Source organism: Astatotilapia calliptera, chromosome 7, assembly GCF_900246225.1.
Source record: "Astatotilapia calliptera chromosome 7, fAstCal1.2, whole genome shotgun sequence".
NCBI lineage: Eukaryota > Metazoa > Chordata > Actinopteri > Cichliformes > Cichlidae > Astatotilapia > Astatotilapia calliptera.
This window is the reverse complement of record NC_039308.1, coordinates 58,816,054-58,837,450: the sequence shown is the minus strand read 5'-3', so window position 1 is coordinate 58,837,450 and position 21,397 is coordinate 58,816,054. Positions and strand designations below refer to the sequence as shown.

The 21,397-nt window shown below is 40.1% G+C and overlaps 1 protein-coding gene across 9 annotated transcripts in view; it reads left to right on the top strand.

Annotated features, from left to right (window-relative positions):
- shank3a (SH3 and multiple ankyrin repeat domains 3a) overlaps positions 1-21,397 on the top strand; it is a 165,340-nt gene that overhangs the window by 47,476 nt on the left and 96,467 nt on the right. For all 9 annotated transcript variants that reach the window (XR_003272963.1, XR_003272964.1, XM_026176172.1 and 6 more), the window contains exons 4-5: positions 20,534-20,642; positions 21,156-21,307. Coding sequence is in view for 7 of the 9 variants with exons in the window: in XM_026176172.1 (XP_026031957.1) it covers positions 20,534-20,642; positions 21,156-21,307 (261 nt within the window). In the remaining 2 variants the exon portion in view is untranslated. The remainder of the gene's footprint in view (positions 1-20,533; positions 20,643-21,155; positions 21,308-21,397) is intronic.

The following is a 21,397-nucleotide window of genomic DNA, read 5'->3' as shown; positions in this document are numbered from 1 at the left end:
CTCAAAGTGTGAATGGGCTGTGAAGGCTATGCTATATTTCACAAGTAAGTATTTAGTGACAGCTGTTTTATTGGAGAAAATAAGTGTGGTTATTTTGCCGCATAAGCTGCAGAAGCTTAAAAGATTCTTTTTTTCCACTAGTGGATTTAAACTTACAGTTATCTCCCTAGATATTCACAGTGGCACAATTTTTGTACATTTTTGGACCCGGTATAGACAGCTCCAATGAAAAGCAAACAAATGCAGGTTTCACACAAGGAATGAGCTCCAGATCTTTTATTTTTGTCATGGAATAATGAGGGAACAGACAACACGTGGCACATGAGCCTCTGAAAATGGGGGAGAATGTATAAAAATGGGTGTAAATCCTGAACAGGTAATGCACAACTTGTGTGTACATTTTTTTTTTAATCCTTGAGTTAAGCCTGAGAGGATAATCTTAAATTACAGCTTTACTGTTTGATCTGTGGTTTACACAGGCAAAACTGTGTCACTGTCCACATATTTACTTAAATATTGATCAATGCCGTATCTGTCACTGTATACTGGCATTTATGTCAGTGTGTTTAAAGAATTTTATATTGAATATTAAAAGGTTGTCACTGCCAGTCGCTGGTGTAATTGTCCACAGTAGAGCTCTTAATCTATAACAAGGTCATGTTCAAGTTAGATTTCAGCTTGCTCTGTTTTCTCTATTTCTCAGAAGAATGTCAAACGTTGGCATTTACTTAATCCCAATTGTCATTATCATTTTTGAATTATATAAGCTTTTTGAGGTCAGAATATGTGTTTGCATCAGTGAGCATGAGCTTTAAGCAAAAAAAAAAAAAAACAACAACTTTTATTTTATTCCTTTTTTTAAATAGCAGATTTTCTTTTATGACATAATGACTTAAGGGGTAAGAGGTGGAATCCTGCTCTGGATGAGTCTTGCAGCCTTGGCTGGTACTAGGGTATTCATTCTGCAGCAAGCAGGGGTCAAGCATTACCCTAGTTTGCTTGCATGGAGTTCATTAGCCACAGGGTAAACTATAAAATTGGGTCATAGTTGATAGGATTTTCCCTTTCATTTTCTCCCTTTGCCCAACCAGGCCTCACCCTGCAACTGTCCTGGTTAAGCTTGGTGGCTTCATGTAACATTTATACCATATTCTTTTTGTAATAAAGAGTGCATGTGTGTGGGCGTTGGGTGTAGGCGGTCGGCCACGTAATAGACCGACGCGCTGAATGGGGGGCTTTCTTACAGAGTAAAAAAGGCCTTCCAGTGATAGAAAAACTTTATTATCTTTTAAGTAACTTAGTCACATAGACCCAGTGTTTGTTTGATACTTTAAACTTGATTTGTACTTGAAAAACCTCTGTCTACAGTATTTTACAGCATCAAATACATACTGTATGTGCATGTATATAAGCCCTTTTCCATAAAAGTTTTGTTTTGTAAAATGTGAATAAAAAAGAATGATTGCAAAGTGATTTGCTTATCATCTAAACCTGGGTCGTGGCCCTGAGTACAGCATGTCTGTGTGGATTTGCAGGGAGTTGTCTGTTTTCTGTGTATGAAGTTTCACTTACTTGTAAAATAAATGCTAAGAAAGGTTATTATTAACATCCTGCATTGGACTGAATGGAAAATGATTCGTCTTATACTTGAGAGTAAATAGTAGCAGTAAGCTGCAGGGCAGTGCAAAACGCATTTAGTAATGCACTATTTGTTAATGTGGTCATGATGCCAAAGAGCACAAAGTGGAGCAAGAGAATATCTTATGCGCTATTGTTATATTTGCATTGTTCATTGGCACCCGATATCAAAGTGTAAAATGTGCTCGGAGTTTGGGTAGAAATCTGTGTTCTTATGTGCAGTTATTCACAAGCTAAGCCATTATGCCACATTGTTGTTAATGTGCAAGTGTAGACAAGCATAATGCACAAAAGGCTCCATCATATAATCTATAGTAATTCTAATCCCCCAGCACTGCGGCTCTGTATTTGTGCTAGCACTTCTTTGTATTTATGAATGAGAATTCCTGCATTATTTTCAATTTAAAATAAAACTACACAGTGAATGCAGCCCATCGTGGGTGTGATATTGTTATGAGTTTCCACAAAGCCTTTGTTGAGTGCCTAAACTAGCCTAGCATGCTTCTGTTTTTGCAAACACAGCCAATATGATACACGTATCTGCATGGCACAGGATGAAAGTATATTTCCAGTTGGGAAGCCCTCACATGGAAAAGCGCCCCTAATGGATAAGCCCCTACCAGGAGAGAAATGTAGCTCTTTGAAGACAGTAAAGACAAATCGGGTTCGAACAAGAATACTCCCGGCTCATTCGAGCTCATCCACATGCCCCAAACAAATACAGACATGGAACCTGGGATTTAAAAAATATCTTCCCAGTCAAGGGCACGCCCGCTAAAATTGATGTCACTGATTCTAATGCGAAATGCTCTTGATGTGTTTAACCATACAGTGTGTGCATGCATGCATACTGTATGTGTCGAAGCATGTTTAGTGTAACTATGGACAGTTTGTGTTTTCAGAAACACGTTAGTCAGTTGGCATAAATTCCTCGACTATAACGAATAAGACTTTTAGCAGGTTGCTATATTAATGCAGACTGAACCAGCACCTGTTGTATATTTAAGAACACACTTCTTTTTTTTCTTTACACATTTCTGTTTGCATTTGATATCCATACCTTCCCTCAGCATGGTATCCTCTCTCACTCTCTCTTTTTCTCTTTTGGTTTTCCCTCCCCCTATCACACACTTTCTCTCCTCCCTCTGTGTTCCCTCCCTCTTCTCTTGCTCTCTCTCTCCCCCTCCCTCCGCACTTTCCCTCTGTTCTCTCCAGCATCCTGCAAAATAACCCCTTAACCACCTCTCCGTCTGTCTGTGTATGCACAGGAGTTTGTGTGTTGGTCCAGGTTCGGGTGAGTGTTTGTTTCACTGACCAGGTGAGTCTGCACGTGCTAGACGAGACGAAAGGTACTGAAGGAGAAGGAGTGAGAACAAGAAGAGAGTAGACAACAAGGAGGAGGGTGGGGGGCTGGATATGGCCATGTGGAGGATGTTTTGGCATTCAAACTGTAGCTGACCTACGGGACTGCGCGTGTGGTGGAGAGTGTGTCCATGTGTGTGTGTGAGATGGGATCCATTCTGACCAGAAGACAAAGACAATCAGCTGAAAAAAAGGAAAGAAAAGCTAAAGAAGCCAGGAAGGCCAGGCTCAATAGTAAGGTACCCCAGTTGCTTTCATCATCTCTTTAATTTAATTTTGCCATTACCTCTGTTGTAAAGACATCCTTTTTTACCCTCTGTTTCTGAATTTTTGTTTTTCAACTTTCTGTCTCCAGTTATTCACAAACACTTCCTTACCGTTCCCAGACTACCTGTCTATGCACTGGCTTTCATTCCGTTGTTATGCTCTGCTGCATGTTGGCTGTGTCAGGAGCTGGTGCAGTCTTGTCTGAAACCCTGACAGAATGCTAATGTTTTTCTTTGCACTGGTTGAGTTACTCACTGTGGGCTCGGAACAGTATTTGTATGTTTTCGCATATGTGTGTATGTACCTGATATGTTGGAGGATATGTGGATGCTCGTGTCTAGCTGTGCGTTTTTCCTTCAGATCTGAGCAAGCTAAACACACACTCTGTGTGTGTGTTTGTGTGACAGCTATTCCTGTATGCCTGTGGGTATGTGCACTGTAAGTGTATGGGTGTATAAAAATGTGTTTACGCATGCACATGTCAATGTGTGAATGCAAGGAGCAGCCAGAGCTTCTCCCCAGGACAGAATTTGCCTTGTGGTCTTCTATGGCGTTTTTTTTGTGCCGCTATTCTGAGCGCACGTAAAAAAAAAATTTGAGCGCAAGTAAAAAAGTTTGCAGGTGCAAGTGTTGCATTTTGAGGAGAAATTTATTTTGAGCGAAGAAAAGCTGAATTTGAGTGAACAAAATTATTTGCTGCGTGCAAAAAATCTATTTCAGTGTTTGCTATTATCCACACACACACACAATAGCAGCCCCTCTCGCTCAGTTTTTGTATTTGCGCTCGCTCGCAATGTGTTGCTCGCGCTCTCAACATTTCTGCCTGTGCGCGTTCAACTCTTTGTGTACACCGTTATATTTGTGCCACAAAACCAGCCAATCACAGACTTGGATGCAAAAATATCTGATTGGCTCTTCTGGTCTACAATCAGCTCGAAATGATGAAATGCAATATCCCAGAATCCATTTAGTCCAAAACTCAAACGAGGCAGTGGCGGAGGAACACAGAGTGGCGGAGTTTGAAATATTACTCTTTCTGGGGCACAAAATAAACTTTTAAGATATTTTCATGCGAGAATGGTGCTGTGTAAACTTCAAATACCTGCTCGATTCATCAAGACATCACATATTTCCATAAGTGCTCTAACGTTTTCGGAGATGCCTGTTACCCACCAGCTGACCGGGTGGGAACTCGGGTTAAACATAATATATAAGGCTGAACTGACAAAAAAAATCACAGACTACCCCACCAGGTATTATAGGAAAAACCAAAAAGCCTTTGAACGAAAACAAACGCTGTTGTGACAGTGATGTACACTGTCTTGTTGGTATATATGTATGATTTGTATCACCTTCATGTTTCCAAACCGATATCATGAGCAGCAGCTTTTACAGCTGTGGCTCCCACAAACATCAGCTGATACTAGAAAGTAATTTTAAATAAATTCTAACAACAACTTATCAAGCTTGAACGTGCTGCTGTTGTTGTTTAGCGTAACATCCGCTGGTTTCCTGTTTCTGGCGCAAAGTGGGAGATAAACAAGAGAGACGATCAGCTGATCATTGATCGGTTTCATGATTGAAGTAGCAACAGGAGAGGGAGGGAGAGAGAATGAGGGGAGAAGAGGCAGCTGTGCAACGTAAAGACAGACTAACTCCAGCTTTGTCTTTTTTTCATTCTAGCTAAAGTACGGTACTAATCGCTTTCCTTTTCCTCTCAATACGATGTATTGTAATTGGTCCAGCCCAGAGTTGATCATGACCAATTGGCTAATTCACCACCTTTCATTGTTCATACCGTTACAAAAACAAACATAAAAATGAAAAATCACCATCAGCCCACCAGCCCAATGACCAGTCCAGCTATGCGGTCAGCGAGCAGGTATTTGAAGTTTACACAGCACCATTCTCGCATGAAAATATCTTAAAAGTTTATTTTGTGCCCCAGAAAGAGTAATATTTCAAACTCCGCCACTTTGTGTTCCTCCGCCACTGCCTCGTTTGAGTTTTGGACTAAATGGATTCTGGGATATTGCATTTTGTCATTTCGAGCTGATTGGAGACCAGAAGAGCCAATCAGATATTTTTGCATCCAAGTCTGTGATTGGCTGGTTTTGTGGCACAAATATAACGGTGTACACAAAGAGTTGAACGCGCACAGGCAGAAATGTTGAGAGCGCGAGCAACACATTGCGAGCGAGCGCAAATACAAAAACTGAGCGAGAGGGGCTGCCATTGTGTGTGTGTGGATAATAGCAAACACTGAAATACATTTTTTGCACGCAGCAAATAATTTTGTTCACTCAAATTCAGCTTTTCTTCGCTCAAAATAAATTTCTTCTCAAAATGCAACACTTGCACCTGCAAACTTTTTTACTTGCGCTCAAATTTTTTTTACGTGCGCTCAGAATAGCGGCACAAAAAAAACGCCATAGTCTTCAGCGTTTGCTGTCATAATGCTGATTGTGTCACAATGCTGTCTCAGCCAGCTATTGATGCTCAGTGATGGAGATTTTCTCACTGTGTGTGTGTGTGAGAGAGAAAAAGCTGTTGGAAATATTACAATAGTTCAGGCACAGGGTAATCTGGTAAAGCGAAGTAACCACCACGAGTATATTCTGTGAACCTTCTCTGAGAGTCTCAGAGCTGTCGGTCTCAGTCAGCGAGAGTTCACCAGGTGGCAGCTTTTAACAGGATGCCCTGTGGACAGCCTGACTTGAAGTACTCCCCAGGTGGACAGCCTGACCAACCCACTTTCATACAAATGTGTTTTTCATCTTCATATTAGGCGTATTACTCAGTATTAATGGAATGTATGGGCTATAAAAACTCATCAATTAGAGCTCAAGATTATATCTGTTGTATCTTCCATCTTTGTTTTCTGCCTACTTACAAATTCAGACAGTGTAAGTAACATCCAGACTACAAGTGCATTTTCTTTCAGTTTGCTTCGGGTTGGTTTAAAAGGTAACTTATTCACAAATAGCTCATTTTTCTTTATACAGTGGTATACTGCTCTAATGCAAATCTGTTTGAAATTGCAGCATTGTACTCTATCATACTTTTGCTACCAAAAACCTTCATAATGTACCATCATAATTTTTACTTTATCTGAGATGTATGTTTGTAAGGGAGTATATGGATGGGATTTTACTTTCTTGGGAGTAAAACCTGCAGCGACACCGTGTTCAAGTTGTTGCCCCTCTGGGGTTGGAGGAGAAATGTGTATTTGGTGTCCTCATATTGGGCAGGCACACAAACATCCTCACAGAACCTCCTGCTCACCATGTGATGGTGAAATATACGTCACTCACCCAGTCAGACCCATAATGGAAACTATAACACTGGTGAAAAAGAGAGAGAGAGACTGATTACACAGATTTGAAAAAGGAATTGATTCTGTTTAGTTCAGTATGCTCTGAAACCAGGCCATGTAGAAATCATAGCCTCAAGCTCTGTAAAATACACCTCGCTAATCTGTATGTGGGTGTCTGTTTATAGGTACTGATGATACTAATTCATTAGACTCTATTGTTGTAATTCAGATAAATTTGCACATTTGCACACCCACAACAACACAACACAAAAACTCTATTTTAACCTTTGTCTTGATGCATTCTCAATCATCCAGGAAAGTAAATCTCCAAAAGTTGATTCTGTTCATCTGGACGTAGCGTTTTGTGGGAGAAACGTTTCGTCACTCATCCAAGTGACTTCTTCAGTCTCAGCTGACTGCAGGTTTCCCCAAATCGTATTAACAGTACATTTGCATAATGACTGAAACCAGCCCACTGAAGGGATGATTCAGAATTGAGGAGGGGGCTATAGATCAGTGGTCTTTGATCAGTGGGTTTTGGTCAGTGGTTGTTGATCAATGGTCATGAGAATTTGCATAATTAAGATTAAGGAACTGACCTCCCAGCCCATTGTCCCTTCAGTGGGCTGGTTTCAGTCACACAAAACGCTACGTCCAGATGAACAGAATCAACTTTTGGAGATCTACTTTAACCTGTTGAAGTATTAAGTTGGCAGGTAGGTGGAAATCTGTTCCCACTGTACAGATTTGTTCTATTGTGTTCAGATTGTCTACTCCAGGGGTAGGCAACTCCAGGCCTCGAGTGCCGGTGTCCTGCAGGTTTTAGATGTGTCCTTGATCCAACACAGCTGATTACCTCCTCAACATGTCTTGAAGTTCTCCAGAGGCCTGGGAATGAACTAATGATTTGATTCAGCTGTGTTGACACAGGGTGATGTCTAAAACCTGCAGGACACCGGCACTTGAGGCCTGGAGTTGCCTACCCCTGGTCTACTCAGTCATCCCCTATGCAGTGTTTACTGAATAAAAGATAAAGTAGGGTGTAATGGGCAGAATTTGCTAGGTAATTACATAATTACATGATTGTGTGTGTTATATAATTCTGATATTTGTACTTTCCTCCGTCACAAAATATCTGCACCACATTTCAGATCATTCATAATGGTATTACTGTTTCTGGATAAGTATATTTATAAGTAACAAATCTTGGCAATATTAACCACTGAATCTTTAAACGTGAGATTTTATTTAAAAGTTAGACTGGAACCAGCTTATCTGCCAAAAGGCCCTGGACAGTTCATCAGTCCACATTGGGGCCAATACAGAGAAACAGGCAGCCTCTCAAATTCACACCCATGGCATTTAAAATTACCAGTTGGCCTATATAATTCCCAAAGGAAGCAATCAGTTGTTTGTTTGGCATGCCAGTATTTCATAAGCGAGCTAACTTAAAATTTAAAATACGGTTTCCTCCATCAATCCATCCATTTCTGCCTTTACTGGAGTAAGACTTGCTGTTTAGTCTTGATGTTTTTACATCTCATTGCCCAAGTCTTCACAATGAAAAAAACAAAAACATTGCACTAACTGGAGAGTTGTCATTCTAGGTCAGGCTCCATGAATAGATGGCTGAAAAATAGGATGCCAGAGGCATAAAGTACAATGGAGTTTCTAATAATCATCAGGCTGAATAAATTCACTACCCACATACCCCCTGCTTCAGCCTTTGGCTTTCTGCCTGCTCCCTTCTGTTCTCTCTCAGTAACCTGTAGGCCTGTTTAAGAGAGAAAGGGTACGTTTTGCCATATTTTAATTTCTATTTAGACAGAAGTTTTACTCAGGTTTGACTCAGTTGTGTTCCATCCCCTGAGTATATCCCCGCGCTGTCCATGTGACTCTGTCCTGGTGTCAGTTTGAAAGCACGTGACTGGACCTGATTCAGCTCTTTCTTTCTCTGAACTCTTTGATTCTGATGACTGCATGCATTCCCCTCATCCTCCCTGACCACCCTGCTTACAAACACACAAAATGACAGTTACCCCTACAAGCAACAACACAGCTGGGTTTTCATATTTCATGTGACGGAATGTATGAACTTTATCTCTATTAGTTATTACTCATCTGAAAACCACTATGGGGGGGTCGGGTTAGTTACAGTAGATATTACTGTAGATACTTCTTTTACTGTTGCCACACTTACTGTATATATGTACCAAAATGTCAATTTATTTCGGTCCTCAAGTATATATGTTACAATCAGGTAGTTTTAAATATTTGCCTACTATAGTATGTTTATTTTGATTCTATTGCACTGTAACTGGCATAAATTTAGCCACATACCAAGCCTTTGTATGGTGTATTACAGTAGAACGATGAATATGCTGCCTTGTTTCTATATATGCCTCTCTATATAAACCGTAGACAAAGCTCTACTCTCTGTTCCTGTTTATGTCTCTTTGTCCATTTTTTTTTAATGAATTGTATTAAACTGTTGGCAGGTATGCCAGAGCGCACTTGTCCTGATGGGAGGGACAATGCTGGACAAAACTGTACTGCCAGTGTGGTCAGGAGGGTGGGTGGATTTGGTTGCTGCTGGATGGGTGGGTGGGTTGGGGGTGTGTTGGATCCCATACAATAAGCCTTTGCTCTGCAACTTTGTGTGTGAGTTGTTGAGCGGGAAAGAGGCAGTGGCTTTATTCTGCTTTGTTCAAGCCTTTAGCTAACCCTTTCAGAAAGCTCCCACTGTCCCACCCTCATAAACTGTACTTCATCAAGAGGAGTGGTAGTTATTATACAGACGTCGAAAATCTGTCTTTTTTTCTAAAAAGGATTACTCAGGAGGAACCATGCTGCTACGTTCAGAGAAAGCTACGAGATACCGGGCCACAGAGGTTAGACACAGCACACTACTGCTAAAATGACTCATGTTAATAGTAGTAAATCTAGGTTACTGTTACAACAGGCTCTGCAGGTGCTCTGGCATTGTTCTTATTTCAATACCCAACCTGCGACAGTAAATGCACAATAGTTTGTGTTGTAGAAACTTGTTTGTCTTGAAGTTTATGCTCTTCAAATTTAGGATTTGTATGAAGACGTGTATTGTTGAGTCCTGCTATTTTACCAGGAGAATTAGCCCAAGCAGCTATTTTTGGTACTTACAACAATATTAATGATGAATAAATGGTGACAAATTGTCACATGCTAAAAAATGGCATGTTTTGAATTGAATTGAATTGAATTGATATACCTTTATTAGTCACACAAGGGGAAATTTCATATGCATGTTTGCATGTTTTCTGACAGAAGAATTGCGTCAGTCATTTTGTCCCATTTGAAGTAGCAGTAGGTAACAGAGTACCTATACTGGCATGTGCAAGCAGTGTCAGCAAATGGCAGGAATCCAGCTCGAGCCTGGCTTTAGAAAGCAGAGACTTTTTTTTGTAACTTCTCCGTTTGTGTTTCCTTTCCTTGCTATCCTACACAATCAGAAAGAAATCTCAGTTAAAGGACTACATAATATTCTACATTTCAAACCAGAGAGAACATGCAGGGGGCAAGTTGTTTAGCTATTGCAGTTATGATGATTATGATGATAATGACTGTGTCTCATATGATTTCCTCATAGACAGTTTAGAAGATAGATCTACCTACCATGATGCAACCGACTGGTTTGCAAAGTACTCAAAATTGGCATTTTCGACATAATCACCAGTGAGCATACTGTAGGTATTCCCTGGGGTCTTTGAAACACAGCATAAGCGAGATTTACAGACTTGATTTTTACTTCAATGATCCTCAAAATAAGTGAAACTCACCAGAGAAGTGTTTCCTGAGGTCAAGTCAGATAGCTGTAAAGCCGTAGACTTCTATAGGACCAAAAGTCTATTTGCAACAACAGGTATCGCCGCCTGGTGGCCATGAAAACGGTGTGCACTAGAGAGGTGTAAATGTGACTTTTCTGTTATACAGAAGCATTTATACCAGTGAATTATGTGTTAGATGCTGCTGCCATGGTAACAGCACTCCTCACTATGTTAGAGTGCAGGCTTTTTTACTGCACTCATACATCATGAATAAAATGTGTGTGTTTAGTGCGCTAAATTATGAATTAGTGTTTTTTTCCTGTGTAGTTGTGTGTTTGTGTGGGTCCATATGATTGTGAATGTGTCCAGGAAATTTCATCCTTAAGCCTCTAGTGCCATTTTTTTGTGGCGTTTGACTCACTGTAAGCTTAAGACTGTATCAAATTACTCAGCGATTTATTTTGCTGCAATATAGTAAAGGTTGAAGATTCCCTCACAGAAAATCCTCCTCTTTAGGATCAAATCCTCACTCTGTCATACAGTATATTGGTCATTTTGTAGCTAAGAGCATTACACTTTAAGCCTGTTAGGTATGGATATTGGAGATTACTGAAGCTTTTGTGCTCTCAGACAAACATGGGCTGAGATCCAAAGAAGCACAAATAGAGACAGCATATTGTACTTATAGGCACACAGATAAAGAAGAATCACCACAATCTGCAGTGACAGGCATTGAGCGGTAAGCAGCAGCTCTTTATCTCTGGGGAATTTAAGCACCCGCATTAAACCAAAAAGGTTAATGAATATGTTCTTTAATGGGTGGCTTCATTAAATCAACCAGCCGGATGTTATATTAAACACATTTTTACAGTGAATATGAAGGCAAGCGTCTTGTTTTGTTCCACAGCAAAAAACAGATTTTGGTTAATTGAAAGAAAAAGTGCACAAAGCGACTGCATTTCAGTAGAAAGAATAAGAATAAATGTTTTTTTGTTCATGCATCAAACTGAAATTTAAAAAATATCTATGTGCATTAGGAGCTAGTCATATCTCTTCAGGTTGTTAAAACATTGTCAACCACCCTAAGCAGATTTGATTTTCTCATATCAGTCAGTGGAGACCAGTGTGTACTGCACATACTTAGACAGCCTTTGAGAACAGCTACAGCGTTAATCCCACCTTTGGTGGTGATCGCCTAATTGTGCTAGAAAGTTGATTCAGTTAGAAGTCAGCTTGGTGGGGTGGATGGATTCAAAAGTCTGGACTCTTCAGACTGTCCAAAGAAGTCTCAGACCGCGTCGTGTTAATTTTCTGTTACTGTGGTTGCTCTCTCAGAGTAAGAGTAACTGAAAGCTTCCAGTCCAAGAGACTTGTTCCTGTAATATTAGTCACGTTATGTGGCTGCTACCAAATTACCAAAACTGCAATGTTTAAGAGTTTTTTTTTTATGGGGAGCTTTTTCCCGATGATTAGATGTTTTTTGCCAAAGTTAGTTGGTCACGATTGTTGCGGGACCAAGGGATGCTCATGAGAAGTGGACTACTAGAACAAGACACACATGGATAAGGGCTGAGAATATGTGAAGATTGAGCTGTTAACAATAATAAATCTTATTGTAAGACATGCTTGTAGAAGAATACAACATGCATTAAGTAGAAAGAAGTAAAAAATTAGGAAACCAAAAAGGTCTCCCATAGATGTCCAATGGCATCTGGTGACTGAGAAGCATTTATGATGCAATTTACATCATAATCACATTTAATGACCCCTATGGATTGGGCCATTGTTATTCAGCAAGAAATTGCTCCCATCAGATTAATAAAAGATACAAGAACTTTGTATTGATTTGCTTTGACCCTTCCCTCTAAGGGAACAAGAAGACCCATTCCACAAAATTGGTTATTTGTGTAAAGAAAGCGGCAAAAGATTTAACATAATCCGTCAGATGCTCAGACATATGGGTCCAGGTGCTTCGGTTAGGCACAAGCAGACGAAGGCCAAAATTAATGAAAAAACATAATGTTTTTGCCCAACCTTGTTTTAATTTATTCAAAGACCATTATTAATGACTAACAATAACCTGAGATTAATAGAAGTGACCTTTACCTTGTTTTATGATCATCAGTTCAGGCGAAAGTTGCTACAACTTGCTGCTTATCTGGTTAACCTGCCTCTCAGGAAGTAACTGGCCAGTAGTGACCCATCACTGTATCTCCCTGATATGAGAGGTTTTGTGTTAGACTCAAAACTGAAACAAATAAAAAAATCAGAAACAGCTGAAAAATGAAAAGTGGGAAAAAAATGGCCACAGGGAGAAAGAAAACACTGAAGGAAATGTGAGAAATATGATAATTAAATAATAATAAATAATAATAAATAGTTTCATTTTATTGTTTGGAAATTTAAAAAGAAAGTGTGTGGCATGTACAATAGATTTTATTGTTACACTGACTGTGCTTGGTGCGATCTGCTCATCAAAGCAGTTGTGCTGTGCCTTTTATTCGCTTTAAGAGTCAACAAAAACATCAGGCAGAAAACAAGACTAACGCTGTACTGTAAACAGATTGCTGCTTTGCTCTCGCATTTCTTCTCAGTATTTTTCCTCCCTTTATCATGTTTTGTGCTTCTGTCTTTCTTCCCATTCCTCCCCCTCACGTGACCCATTTTTCTTGTCTTTCTTCCATACGACTTCATTGTGTTGCATTTTTAATGGGAACCTGCTTCTAGACCTTCATACTCTGCAGTAAATTCATGAATTATGAAATAAACTGACAAATAAAACTAGTTAAACCATTAAACTGCTTTTTTTTCTCTCCTTCTTGTGAATAGAGCTTTAAAAAAGAGGAGCCTCTGTTTTGATACTGAGCTTGAATCAAATGGAAGATTCAGTCCACCAGTGGCCGCCTCCTCTTTGCCTGCTTAGTGGTTTTGCCAAAGACCTGAGGTCTACGCTTTACAAAAAAAACCAATCAAACAATGAAATGGAATCACTGTCCCACATCGGTGCTAAAAGAAAAGCAAACAGCAATAAATTATATGCGTATGTGTATATAAAATAATGAAATATATATACAGAATAAAATATATTGCACTACATGGGAAACAAAGCTCATGTTTTTCAACTGAATTAGCTTATTAATGATGTGGTTACAGTTTCTCATCCTTATACTTTAAAACCTCTCTCCTCCTGCTTTCTTTATTAATCAGTCGTACCTTGTCCTGTCTTTAAAATAGACAGTCTTGTTTTTTTTTATTAATTCATTCATGACTCATCTTGGCACTGTTTATTATCAAAGTAAAACCTACTTTTGTGTTATCTGCCACTGAATACACCTCCCTTTCACAACGAAATGAAATCCAGTCCTAACCAGTACTTTTTAGTCTTACTCACAGCATGCACTCTGAGGCTTAATCATTTGTATTTTTTAATTACACTGAAGCACATTAATCTAAAGCCACTGTTATTTCTGTTTTACTGTTTTTTTTTCATGAAATGGATACTAACTCATTTCTTATTGCTTTTAAAATCTGCACGAGCTACAAAATGTAACTGCATGATGCAGAAACCGTTCTGCATGTATTTAACAGGGAGTTGTGTCTCAGTCAGTTGCTGTGTCTAATTAAAATGCAGTGCCCCTGCAGCACTCTGTACAAAGCATCTGGGAGACAGGGGTCAAGGCCTGCTTGCTCTTGCTCTAGCCTTTATATAAGTGGCTGTCAACAAAGAGTAGATCGGCGTAATCGGGAACTCTCTTTGCCAGATAAGGCTGTCTGTGTTTGCTGATGTGGCTACACAAAAATAGGCAGTTTTCCCTTTTTAATGGTTGACTGCTGGTGCCAAAAACATATTAAGTACATCTATTTCACATAATAAAGCATAGACAGCATTTTTTTTGTACTTCTGTGCTATTCACATTTGGAGGGATTTCATAGATATGTTGTTTCTATATTAAAAAGGCTCTTACCAGTAATTACATCAAATTGAGCGTCAGCTGTTTTGCTGAGAATCTAAGTGACAGTGTTGGTTCAGGTTTGTCAGACTATCACTCACAGTCATAAATGTTTTCTGCATTGCTGTCATACTGAATATGTCTGACAGCTCCCTGATGGCAGTCTACACCTGATAAGTTGAAGTGTAACCACATATGAGTCAGTTGTGTTGTGCCAACAGTAAGCTCAGTAACATTTTTTACAGTCTTTGTTGCCAAATATTGGGATTATATCGTACCATATGCATGTCTTTACATAGCTAGCACTGTCAGCTGGTTCTATGTTGGGTGAAGGATTCCTTCCATATCTATAGTGGGGCTATGTTCTTCCATAATGTGTAGGCCAGTCCCTAGAGATTCTCCATGACCACACCAGTGTGGTAGTTCTTACTGCAGTTATTGTCCAAGAAGTTATGACAGCCTAAAGCATGTGTGTATTTTATGAGCCAGCTCAGATTAGAGAAGCATATGATGCTCCTGAACATGTATCATGTTAGCGAGCACTGCAATTATCACTCACCCATGGCAAAGCGTACTGTTGGCCAGCTGTGGGACCAGGGGCTATGTAGCCATGTGGTAGTGAGTGTAAATATGGGGCAGCGACAGTGTCTGACACACTTCCTGTAGCTGTGTATGATTTCTTTATTTGTGGCTCATCTCTGGGTTCTGTTTAAACCTGAGTGTATATGTGCTATTAAATAGGACATGAAGTGTTCGCGTCTCTTTGTGTGAAGTTATGAAAAATCTTTTATGAAAGGGGAGCAAAAGACCAAGAGAAAATAGCTGCACAGGGGGATTTGTGTTGTCTCTATAATTTCTGGCCTCCTTCCCTGGCTTTTATGAAGTAGTGGCAGATAATCCCTCTTTAGTGGTGGAAGAGACAAGAACCTCTTCGGGGTACTGAAGTAAAAGAAGAAACCTTTATCCTCTCTTCTCTTGCCAGCTGGAGTAGCTCTTCCACTCACTGCTTGCCACTGATTTGTGACCCTATTCAAAGTCACCTATCCACATATGACAAAATGTATTCAGTTTTCAGAATCCTCAATTAATCAGGGACAAATCCCTCCACTTCATAGATGTTAAACGTTGTGGGTTCAAGAATAAGAACGCTGCCCTTATTACCAACTTATTACCAAGCCTCAAGCAGGAACAAGAGGATATATTCTTGATTTATTGAGCTGGTAAATTGCCATAGATTATACATACTGCCATTCAGTTCTTCCTACCTGACCCTCTCTCTCATTCTCTGTTTTCTTGATCCAACACTGCAGGGGTGCTTCATCACTATTGTAATAGTGTATGCACAAAATCCGCTTTGACCATTTGTCTTATTTTGAAAGTTCAAGTCAAAGCTCAAGACACATATTCCTTATAAAATAAAAACTAGCATGTACTCAGTTTGCAACATGAGGTATTCTAATGACACTTATAGTAACTACTTACAGAAAATATGTTTAGCCGTTTTGTGCAGCAGAAACTCTGAAATAACACATTTTAAAATTCTGTCATTGAAACAGTATGTATGTGTGGCCTATGTGTGGCCGAAGCAGAGCAGAATAATGTCATTTGTTCTCTCAGTGCTTCTCTTTGCTGGGATTACCTTTCCTCTATAGGGACAGAGGTTACTGTGATGTTGTTGCCCATGCTCTCATGAGTAAAGCTGATGCATGCAGGGATGTGACCGTGCATGTTTTTGCTCAGTTTGGGTGATATCTCTTGAGATTGCAAACTGTGGAACTGTAAGGATGTTTATATGAGCAAGGCAAGCCGAGAACAAAAAATGTGTACAGACTGTGTGCAGATTTACTGCTTCTTCTTCTTTGCCTTCTTTTTCTTCTCCTTCTCACTTTAGGTGTCATTGAAGTCGATCATCTCCCTCTATCTCACTCTATCCCCATCATCCTCTTCTGTCACACCAGCCTGCTGTTGTCCTCCTTCAGTACATCCAAGAATCTTTTATGCAACTCCATATCAACATTCTTTGTCCCTCCAAACGTGTCCAAACCATCTCAGCCTTTTTTCCAAACTGCTCAACCTGATCAGTCCTATGATACTGTCACGGCGGGGTACGCCAGTGTTGTGAACAGGGCCCAAAAGCAGATGCGGAGAGAGGAGTTGCAGGAGCCTTTATTTTGGCTGAAAGCAGCAAAAACCATGAAAACTGTGGCAAACTATGAAAAAACTGTGAACACAATGATAAACTATGAAAAATGTGGCTAGAATAACAGACGACCTGACAATGAAACACAGAAAACAGGAGGTGATCAGGGAAAGTGGGAACACATGGGGAAACAGCAGAAATTAACATAATGACGGGACGCGGGAAGGGAAACTAGATACAATGAGCAAAGAACAAAAGACTCTTTCAGAATAAAACTCTTTCAGAATAAAACAGGAAACATGGAGACGCAGACATGACAACACAAGAACTAATAACCACAACCTAGCATGAGAAGCTCAAAAATGCAGAATAAACTCAAAAACGCTGGGTCCGAGACCCATATATCTTATATGGGTCTTATCATACTCTTATAAATTATAAAACCCTTACAAATCTTATCATGCTCAACTCCTGGATTTTGTCAGTCCCTCCATCTCCGAACCATACATCATAGCAGGCCTCTCTATCTTCTTGTAGCTTTCTCTCTTTCAATCCTTCTTTTGGAAATCACCTCTGACACTCATCTGCCTGTGCTTTTTTATTCGCCATTGCTCTCTTTCTCTCTCTCTCATTTGCTGATTTTTCTGGTTTTTTCATTGTTTGTATGTTGAGTATTAAATTTTGATTTTTCCACTATTGTTCTTTCTGGAAAACAATGGAAAGAATACTATATCTAAGACTGGATCAATGATAACCAGTGACTAATAAGGAAGACTTGCCACAGTAATGTGTAAATGAGCCTTGGCAAATGATTGAATGAAATGTGAACACACTACTATGGAGGAGACTCTTATTCCATGTGCCAGTCTGCTCTGTGTATATGCACAATCTTGCATAATGAAGTAAAAATGTAGACGATAGAGTCAAAGGAGCTTGCAAAGAAAAGCGTCTGGACTTCTTTAAGTTGCTTGAAGACGTTTCACCTCTCATCCGAGAAGCTTCTTCAGTTCTAAGGTCAAATGGTGGAGAGTCCCAGATATAAACCTAGTGGGAGTGTCCCCCCACAGAGGGACAAAAGGACCCCCTGATGATACTCTAATCGCCTGAGCCAAGGTGTGAAACTGGGTGTGGGTCCTGTGAGCGACCATCTTTGAACAGAGGCAGGGGTTTACGACACCAACTCTCTGCCATCTATAATCCAGTTTTGAGATCCCTTCCCAGACGCCTTAACGCCCACTCACATCCTGGGCCATCTGACCTCAGGAATTCGCATGATAAGGTGGGGCCAGGTTTCACAATGAACACACCCGAAACTCTGGCTGATTGGGACCCACACCCAGTTTCACACCTTGGCTCAGGCGATTAGAGGATCATCAGGGGGTCCTTTTGTCCCTCTGTGGGGGGGTTACTCCCACTAGGTTTATATCTGGGACTCTCCACCATTTGACCTTAGAACTGAAGAAGCTTCTCGGATGAGAGGTGAAACGTCTTCAAGCAACTTAAAGAAGTCCAGACCCTTTTCTTTGCAAGCTCCTTTGACTACGATGACCTGGATGACTGAGAACCTTCACAGACATGTAGACGATAGACTTATCTACTGTTAAGTGGTTCCTAGTAAAAGTAATAGGTAATCAGTGCACAAATGGTTGAAGTAAATTGATGAATGCTCTCCTTGAGCCCACTGAAGTCTTTTCTTCAGTATTTTGTTCAAGCTGGAAAGATGACAGGAAGTTTTTAACTTATTCGGGAAGAAAGAGAATTGCAACATCTAAAGGAGGAGACATAAAAGAGGTGCAGAGATTAAAGTTTGATTATTTTTTTTTATCTGGCCCAAAGATAAAATCAGGATGATTTGTGGAGTATTTTTGGTTGAGCTGTACTGTAAATCTGTCTTGCCTACTTTTTTTCTTTACCTTTATGCTTGTTTAGTTGTGGCACTCAGTTAACATTAGCAAGCCATGCCATGTCATCATTTCACTTCATTATGATAGATTTGTAGACCAAGTCACGCTAATCTGGTTGGGTTGTAAATAAACTGTCTGTTTGATATTTAGCAGATATTTTGGAATAACTGAACAAAATCTTTTGACCTTTGTTTTCAAGGTAGAGATTATTAAAATGTATTTTCATTTGTATTATGGCAAATTACTGGCCTTACAGGTAAAGCATACTGAGTTTAGTCGCAGCGGTTTGGCGTTTTAATTTGATGTATGACAGACTGTCACCATTTTAATTATTTTCAGAATTTTTAGTCAAACGTCAGCATGTCGAGAAAATAAAAAAGTGTGCATCCTTCTTTGTGTGTAACACTGACAGAAAGACAGCAAAAGGGAGAAGAATATAAAGAGTTCATTAAGACCTTCACCAAAGCAAATAAATCATTATCCAGGCTTTTTGTCTGTCTTCTGTTCAACAGGCAATAAAACACACATCAGATCCAGCTGATCACTGGCAAATCATCCCTGAGCCTCTTCAAGGCATTATCCTAGGTTTTATGCAGGACACACAACCACACTCGTTCGTAACACATTCACAAACCCAACCTCAATGCTCTTCCCACTCGTGTACATTGGCTGCCAGAGCTGTCTTTGTATCCCATCACCATAACAACTGCCTCTCTGAACGTTGTAAAAAGAAAAAAAAAGGGAAAAGCCAAAGTGAATTTCTCTCAGTTTGACTTGGAGATAGTGAGAGTAGCAGTCGGCAGCTGCTCACAGCATGTCAGTGGTGTCTGTCTACAAGACACGGGCTTGTAGAGGCAAGCGGGTTGCAGATGACTTGGTGAGAAGAGAAAGGAGGTGTGTGATGTGAAATTTTGGAAGGTGTTGTATCGTGTGACTTTCAGAGCGTGGGATAAACAGTATATGATGCTGCACATGGTGAGTGTCAAATGGCTGCTGCTTTTTGTTCTCGTTACTGCATGTGAGTGCTCGTGTTGGTAAGCACGCGTTTAAATTTGTTGCGTTACATGTCTTCATTAAGTTGTGTGAAATGTAATGAGTTTATGAGTCTCGAGGCTTTAGTACATGCGGATATTATGTAATGAGAGAAACTGGAAGACCTTGAGAGAATGAAGGAGTAATGAAAGTTCTCTGTAAATCTCATTTGGGATGCTGCAGATATTTTATAATTACATCCTGGAGATGATATTAGGCAATCATCCATGTTTTTTATTGACAGTTTATGTGTTCAGTATTAAAATTTTGTTTGGTCAATTTCTCTCAATAATTCCTTTTGTCTTCTGTAACTACAGTACATTCTTATTGGTACAATTCTAGGCTTCACTTTTGCATTTTAGATTTATTGTTGCCCTGATTCGTCAGACTATTTTAATCTATTATGAAGTGTTAGCACTGGTGCCTTGCTCACAGCTTCATTTCTCGCTTTATACTCTACAGGCTTGCACTCGTATTGGTAAAGGTGATGAATATTTTTAATCATAAGTCACAAAGGAAATTAAGTGTTGTGTGTGTCTGTGTATTTTAGAGTGGATATGATTTACATGTGAGCTTGTGCTTCTGACTGTGTGCTTGTTTTATGAAAGTGGTTTTAAACATTAATTGTAGAGCCATTGTTGTGTGTGTGTGTGTGTGTGTGTGTGTGTGTGTGTGTGTGTGTGTGTGTGTGTGTGTGTGTGTGTGTGTGTGTGTGTGTGTGTGTGTGTGTGTGTGTGTGTGTGTGTGTGTGTGTGTGTGTGTTATAACCATTACATCTGAACTCAAAATATGACGTTAGCCTCAGGATCTCATTTTCTTGCCGCTAATCTCCAAAGGAAAACTCTCCCTTTCAGTGCTGTTTTGCAGCTCTGTCCATTTCTTTTTTTGGTCTGTCCTATAATAGCTTATATACCGTATCTTCTGAACATGTTCCATTAGCTTGCCATGACTGAACAGAAATAAAACCTTCAAACACAGAAGGAGAGTAAGCAATGACTTCAGCTTTCATCTCTGGACTGCATTATTAAACATCCCCATCCACAGGAGTCTGACATCATCCAATCACAGCTGTTTCTTCCTCCTCTTCCCCTACTCCCCGTTCCCTTGTCTCCCTCCATTAGGCAAACCTGAAGAAATTCATGGAGTATGTGCAGCAGAGGAACATTGAAAAGGTCTCAAGGTTCCTGGAAAAAGGCCTGGACCCTAACTTCCATGATCCAGACACAGGAGGTGAGCAAGTCTGCTAAGATTTCCATCCCTGCCATACTTGAGTTTACTTATTGTTGATGATTGTTTTTCTCCATCCTTGATTTGTCATTTCTCTCCTTCTGTCTTCATCACAAATGACCATATATGGATTTTCTGAAATAAGCCTTCTGCATAGCGGGTAAAGCTGGATTACTCTCTTTGCTAATCTCCTCGTGTATATGCAAATGTTTGTCCAGTCATAAAGGAGATTTCAATGCTGGGTGACCTGTAGTGTAGCAGATGAGCTGCGAAGTGAGGGAAACATGAGAATAGGCTGATTTAACACCAACTGGAAGCAGCCAGCAGACAGGAGGGTGACTGAAAAAGGCAGTGATCCAACTGCAGAGTCATTGAAAATGTAAAGCCACAGACAATTTTGTCCCAAAAAAAATGCAGCGATTCAAGTGGTGGATGTTTTGGGGGAAGAATGCACAATAATGTCAGTGGAAATAAGCTGAGTTTTCAAAAGTGTTCTTTGCTTCCTTCTGCTTGCAGAATGTCCTCTAACGCTAGCAGCACAGCTGGAGAGCTGTGCAGAGCTCATCAAGGTGCTGAAAAGTGGAGGGGCACATCTGGACTTCAGAACAAAAGATGGGATTACTGCTCTGCACAAGGCCGTGCGCAGCAAAAACCATACAGCACTTATAGTGAGCACATTTCACACGTATATACAGTTCAGCCGGCTCAACCACATTCATGCAAACTCCCCGTCTAGAAAAGGAGAATGTATGGGCAGG